The 7,332-nt window shown below is 39.7% G+C and overlaps 1 protein-coding gene across 1 annotated transcript; it reads left to right on the forward strand.

The window, feature by feature from the left end:
* The first annotated feature begins 3,944 nt into the window (after nucleotides 1-3,944).
* On the forward strand, nucleotides 3,945-5,513 carry LOC132184123 (dof zinc finger protein DOF5.4). Its single transcript, XM_059597631.1, has one exon. The coding sequence runs from the start codon at nucleotides 4,166-4,168 to the stop codon at nucleotides 5,123-5,125; it is 960 nt and encodes a 319-aa protein (XP_059453614.1). The 5' UTR covers nucleotides 3,945-4,165; the 3' UTR covers nucleotides 5,126-5,513.
* The last annotated feature ends 1,819 nt before the right edge of the window (nucleotides 5,514-7,332 follow it).

The following is a 7,332-nucleotide window of genomic DNA, read 5'->3' on the forward strand; positions in this document are numbered from 1 at the left end:
TATTTTAAAAAATCAAATCAATTCCCCGGCAACGGCGCCAAAAACTTGTTATGTAAAATTTTAAAACTCGCAAGTGTACAAATCTTTTGTAGTAAAAGGATTGTAAGTGCGAGGTCGATCCCACAGGGAATTGTGTTTTTCGAAACAATTTTTATCTAAACTAATTAAAATCTTAACCTAGTCACAAAAATTGAGTGTTTTATGAATTAACAATAAACAAACATAAACTTAAACAAAATGAAATTAATCAATGGACGAGCACTAAGGTTTTGGAATTAGCACTCACAAAATCATAGCAACAAATTCCATGTTCATCAATATTATCCAAAGTTTTCAACGACACATTTTATGTATGTTCTATTTTTGCTTAAAAGATGAATTAAATCATCCAAAGTATCCATTTTTTGTACAAATCACAAACGATACCCGATTTAAATTAAATCATCCAATGTATCTGTGCTTTGCACAAATCATAAGGGATATCCAACTTCAACCGAATAATCCAATGTATCTGTTGAACAAATGACAATGAATATCTAATATTTAAACAAATAAATCAAGGAATCAATTAAAAGTGATCAACAATTAATTGAATATAAAAGGAACAATGAGAACTACAATTCATATCATTGGAAAAAATATCAATTTACATGAAAATTATCTGTTGCTAATCATTTGTGAGGCTTCATCCTCAACCTTAGTTGAGGGTTTAGCCTCTCATGAAATTGGAAGAAAATACAATAAATGGGGATCCATAGAAGTTTAGAAGCTTACAAAGAGAAAATTCAAATTGAAAGCCACCAAAGAACTAGAAACCCTAGCCTTTTTGCTCCTATTCTCTCAAAAGTCATCCAACAGGAGCCTCCCTTTTCTCCCAAAAATCGTATTATTTTTATAACCCTATTTGTAGGGTTCTTCTTCCAAAACGACGCTTAAGTGAATTTCTGCCAGGTCCCTGCACTCGATTGCACACTAGGTGCGTTCGAGTGCACTCGAGCACTTTCCTCTTTTAGCCAGGTGTGCGCACTCTGATGGCTTGTACTTCAGTGCAATTGCACTCGATCTCATGACGGGTGCACACGAGTGCACTTGTGCATGAGTTCTTCATAAGAGGCGCAGTTGCGCTCGTGCGCTACTGTGCCTACGCTCAAGTGCATTTTTGGGCTCGTGGGCATATGCGATTGAGCGCCAGTTTGGTGCGCTCGATGCTTCTCCTTGGTGGCTTTCTTCCAAACTTTGCATTTTTTATATCAAATCCACAATTTTCCCTTAGCAACCTGCAAAACCCTAAAATAACAAAACTAACAAAAAACATCAGATCATAGTAAAGATAAAGGATTAACAAATGCAAATTAAGAGACTCAAATATGTAATATTAGGCACTCATCAACGCTTAACTGCAAAGTTCTGATGGGTTCATGACCATTACAACTTTAAAAATGTGTTGTTGTCATTAAGGGTGTGAGTATACATATAAGCACATCTCTATGTTCATACCCAGGCGATGTGGGACGCTACAATCACCCCATTTTATGACCTAGTATCCCTGCTAGCAACCCTCATGAGATTAGCACAATCTTGGCGTCCCAGTGAGTGCCCGCTATCGACCCTCTTAGGCTTTGTGCACGCTCCTCCCATCTCAGCCTGGGTAATGATTTTGATACCATTTGTAACACCCCACCCAATCACACACAATATTGTCCGCTTTTGACTCCCTCGAATCAGACTTCCATGAAATCACCAATCTTGGTACTACTCTTGCATAAGCATGCTTAACTGCGGAGTTCTAATGGGTTCATCACCAAATTAGCTTTAAAAATGCGTTGTTATCATTAAGGGTGCGAGTATACATATAAACACATTTCTATCTCTATACCCAGGTGATGTGGGAGGCCACAAGGGCTATCTACTGGAGATATGAAAGAGAGAGAGAGAGAGAGATAAAGAGAGAGTACGTGCGCTGAGGGTGAGGGTGAGAGATGAGCTTAGGGTGAGGGAGAGTGAGCTGATTGAGGGAGAGGGTTTCGAGACTCCTCTCTTCTTAGAGTAGTCGTTTTACTATTAAAATGACCCTAGTTAGGTCTTTTGGTTAAAACAACCAAATTTTTGTGCGTCCCTAACACTTGTGTTTTTTGTAGTGTTTGCATTGTTGATTTTTTATTTCCCACTACAATATGATGAAGGCCGTGTGAGAGATTCGAGGGGTTTGGGTCAAATCTCTAATTTAAGAAAGTGAAGGTGAAGAAGGCCAATAATTAAGAGGCATGACTAGTGATAGGAGAGAGAATATGATTTTGGGTTAAATACTCTAAACCCCCCTTGGGTTTTTCAACTTTATTTTTTTCTCTCTGGGGTTTTATTTTTATCATAGGAGGTCCCTGTGGTTTTGATAATAGACTAAGTTAGTCCTCCGTTAGTTGACTTAACGGAATTTCACGTAAACCAATCACATGTTGACACGTGGCACTTACTTAATTTTTAAAAAAAAAAATTAAAAAAAAAATGTATTTTCTAAAAATAAAAAAAAAAAAGAAAAAAGAAAAAAGATTGGAGGTGGCCGAGCCACCCCCTTGGCCATTTGGGAGCCACCCCCTTTGGCCATGGGGGTGGCCTGGCCACCCCCATCTGGCCGGGATGGCGAGCCACCCCACAGCGGGTACCTCAGGGGGGTGGCCAGGAGCCACCTCGGGGAGGGGCTGCGAGGGGAGATGGCCGAGAAACCATCCCACCGAGAAACCACCCCATTGAACCTTGAGGTGGCCCGAAACTCCCACCAACCACCATTGGCCACCCCGTTGGAGTGCTTGCGAGGTGGTTTTGTTTCCTGCGGTGGGAATTTGGCCAAACCACTGCCGGGACCTTTTGAGGGTGTGGGAACCCGTGGCCAAGGGGGGTGGTGACATACCAAATGGCGAGGGGTGTTTCCGTGCAACACTTTTCTTTTTTTTTTTTTTTTTAAAAAAATTTAAAAAAAAAAAAAAAGTTTTAAGTAGGTGCCACGTGTCAACATGTGATTGGTCCACGTGAAATTTCGTTAAGTCAACTAACGGTTAACTGACGAAGGATTAACTTGGTCTATTATCAAAACTACAGGAATCTCCTGTGATAAAAATGAAACCCCAGTGAAAAAAAAATAAAGTTGGAAAACCCCAAGAAGGTTTAGAGTATTTACCCCTATGATTTTTTATGAATATAATAAAATATTGGGTAACTACAGTGTTACTAAATTTAGTACACTGTTGCTACCTAATACTTTAAAAAACTTATATATACCTTGCATAGTTGCATGTGAATTTTTAGAAAATTTTCCTATTTAAATAAAGTAGTAGGTATGTGATATTAAGTGCTAACGAGCTTATGCTCAATAGTTCTAAAAAAATCTTACCAAAAAAAAAAAAAATAGTTCTAAAAAAAAAAAAAACATTTAATGAATTACCTTAAAATAGTTTAATACCAACTAAAGAACCTGGCACTACCAGTTCGGAGAAGGTACGGAAACCTAAACCTCCACTGTTAACAAAATCATGTACTGTGTACTGCTCAAGAATGACAGCAGGCGACGTGGCGCCCAGTGGACCAGTGGTGACTGACACCAGGATAGCACAGCTGATAAAATTAGTGTGGCCGACAACGCGACAACCTGATTTTGTGGACAGCAACTCTCCATGGTCTTCATCCGTCCACGTGGACGGCTCGATCCCCATCCAGGGCCGTACAATCTTCCCCTGTCCAACCATGTCTAGTCAACATCTCTACAAATCCTCAAACTTCCCAAATAACACCTATAGTTTCAGTAACACTCCAAATTATCAATAGGCCTAAGTAGGTAATTTCACATCACTATTGTGGACCGTTGTCATTTTGGTTAATGTACAGGGCTCTTTCCGTAATTTGGAAGAAAAAAAAAAAAACGAAAATAGAATTGGAAGATCTGCAGGGATATTTGTCAGAGAGTTTGGAAGCTCTTTCTCTGCTCTCGCTCTCTCTCTCTCTCTCTCTCACATAAAACAGCGAGTCCTGAGAAGAGAACTTTCTCAGTCATAGTCAGCATTTTCCCTGAAAATATCCCAGAAAATTTAATATGAAACTTCCGAGCTAGCATGTGATTCGAACACCGAAAAGATACTACTCTGAGTATTCTTTCGTGTCTGGGAGAGTTAGCGAAATGCAAGACATCCATTCGATCGGAGGGGGCGGGCGGTTATTCGGAGGCGGCGCAGGCGGAGGTGGAGGCGGAGGAGGGGACCGGAGGCTTCGACCGCATCACAACCAGCACAACCAGCACCAGCAACAGGCGCTCAAGTGCCCGCGCTGCGACTCGCTCAACACCAAGTTCTGCTACTACAACAATTACAACCTCTCCCAGCCCCGACACTTCTGTAAAAGCTGCCGCCGCTACTGGACCAAAGGTGGCGTCCTCCGCAACGTCCCAGTCGGCGGCGGTTGCCGGAAGGCGAAGCGCTCCAAGACTAAGCCCTCCGACGCATCAGCGCCCCAGCAGCCGCAGCAGCAGCGAGAGCGCAAGTCCAACTCTCATTCTAGCAGCGAGAGCTCGAGTCTCACCGCCACGAACAACGCTGCCACCGAGGCGGTCTCGGCGGTCACGGAGGCGCCTTCTTTAAGCTCAGCCTCCAATTTGTTGAACGTCCAAGACTCGAAGCTCTTCCCTCCTAACCCTGGTTTCGACCCGCCCGGGTTGCTGGAACAACAAAGCTCCGACTGCGGGATATTCTCCGAGATTGGGAGCTTCACGAGCCTCATAACGGCGTCGAGCGAGGCATTGCCGTTTGGGTTTAACAATATTTCGGAGATCACGCCGTTTAGGTTGAATCAACAAGGTCATGATCAGCAGAATCAGTGGCAGCAACAGGAGCAGAAAGTGATGGGCGGTATGGTTCCAGAGGAATTGAAGATGCAGGAGATCACTGGCGGGCTGCTGGATCAGACGGTCCCGGTCGATTTATCAGCGTTGCAGAATAGATCGAGCGGTGGGGGATTCGGATCGTTTGATTGGCAAGTCAATGGGGATCAAAGCTTGTTTGATCTTCCTAACACCGTGGATCAAACATACTGGAGTCACAGTCAATGGACTGACCAAGACCACCAAAGTCTCTATCTCCCGTAAATCTCTCTCACTCCCTTTTACTATTAAAAAAAAAAAAAAAAAAAAAGGGCAGAACTCTCAAAAAAATTCGAAGAGAAAAAAACGAAAAAAAAGAAGAACAAGAATTCGAGAGAGTTATGTGAAATTATGCATATGACTGTTTTTCTACGCAAATTGTTTATATCTTTTTTTTTTTTCTTTTAATTGCTTTTTGGGCTTTTTTTTCTTGGATGATTTTGGAAGGTGTCTGGGTGTGATGTTGAACTAACTTTTATGTTAGGTTTTCTTATTTTAATTTGTATTTTTTTTTCTTAATTTTGGAGGGGGAGGGGATTTATGTGTTCTAATGTATCTGAACTGAATTAATCAAAAATATAGAGAAGATATAGAGAGTGTTTTTGTTTGTGCTTCCTAAAATCTCATCTTATCTACTAATCTCTTCAATTAGTGGCTTAAAACACGAGTCAAACACCCGCCTCAATCCCATGGAGGAGGTGCTAACATTGATGCAGTAAAGTGTACGGACACCAAGTCCGTCGGGTAGCCCCCGGGGGGGGGGCCACAGCGGTAGTGACGAGTCCCATGCGCGATCATGACTCCACGTGGGGTTACGCTATAGGGCGGCTACTGGGAGAGGTCGGTTTGTCCTGGCACTGGTCTGATCCCCACAAATTGCTGACAATTGAGTGCTGAACAGGGTAGATATATGGCAGGGTTGATGGTGACCTGGAGCCTGGGGGGGTGTGTAATTGGAGGGGGGGCCCCATATTAGGTGGGCGTGGTGGGTGTAGAAGTGGTCTACCCTAGGAGTCACGCATTTAAGTGCGTTGGTTTCATTACATCCATGTCTGTCCGGGGGGGCCTTTGTCCATCGGCGCAGAGTTCCCATACACTCTTTTTCAACTTGTTTACGAAAACTCCGCAACCGACAATAACCGAATGCATTAAAGGTTGTAATACGGGGAGACTTTCTAGTTTTGAGTTACCATCAGTTTTTATGAGAGACGAATAAATGTTCGAACTACTCTTATATTATTTGAGCACTTTGAATTTTATATAAATATAATTCATATTGTGGTTATAATTTAAAGTTTTGAGTGTGAAAGGTCGGAGCCGCGAACAATACATGGTCGAACAACTCAAAACTTATTAGAGAATTCGGTTCAATTTTCATTGAGTTTGTAATATTTTTTAAAATTTAAAAGCTCTTAATTTAATGTATTAAATTAAAAAATATATATATATATAATCTCATCCTTCTTACAAGATGTTTTTGTTAAATTCTAGTGGAAGGGTGAGAAGTTCTTAAAATACCCTTGCATTTAAAAAAATAATAATAATAATTGTAATTTAAGGTAATTTGATAATTTCATAAAGTTTAGAGGTGTATAATAGTTATTTTATTATTTGACGGTTTAGTTTTACTCCAATTTTATTTGAGCAATTGAGTTTTACATAGATAGTATTTATTTTATGTTCAAATTAAAGTTGTATATGAGGGTTGGTGCCTCCGGGTTTTAAATAATATATATATATATATATATATATATATATATACTCTTTCTAATTATCTTCAACCATATATTCTTCATAATAATTTAGCTAATAATTGGTATGAATTTACGAAAATAGGAATAATTTAGCTTTATAAACAGTGATAATAGGGATGAATAAACTCATTAAACTGTTAATAAGCAAATTCAAATTCATTCAGAACCTAAATAAAACCAAGTTTAAACACATTATTTAACTTGATGATGAATTCAAGCTCAACTCATATTTAAAACAAAATTAAATGAAATACACTTAGAACTTCTAATTTAAGATGGGAGATGGAAATGTAAATGAAAATAGAAATTGAAATGGCAAAATAAAGTGAAATACACTAATAACTTCTAATTAAAGATGGAGATGGAAATGTAAATGAAAATGGAAATTGAAATTGAAATGGCTATGGAAAGGATGACGATGGAAATTGAGAGAATGGAGATGAACGTGGAGCACATAGAGGTGACCAGTTTCTCATATAGAGATGTACCTTGAAATCAAAAGAGAAAAGGAAACTGCACTTATCCACCGAATTGTCACCTCTATTGCAATGTTCTTCTTAAAGTTTAAAACTTCTTAATTTATTCAATGTCTCTCTCTCTTAGGATTTTTCGTTAAATCCCAACAAAATTTTCAAAATACTTCATTTGTTTTTCTTAGAAAAAATATTTAAATTTGTT

The sequence above is a fragment of the Corylus avellana genome, chromosome ca6 (assembly GCF_901000735.1).
Source record: "Corylus avellana chromosome ca6, CavTom2PMs-1.0".
Taxonomy (NCBI): Eukaryota; Viridiplantae; Streptophyta; class Magnoliopsida; order Fagales; family Betulaceae; genus Corylus; species Corylus avellana.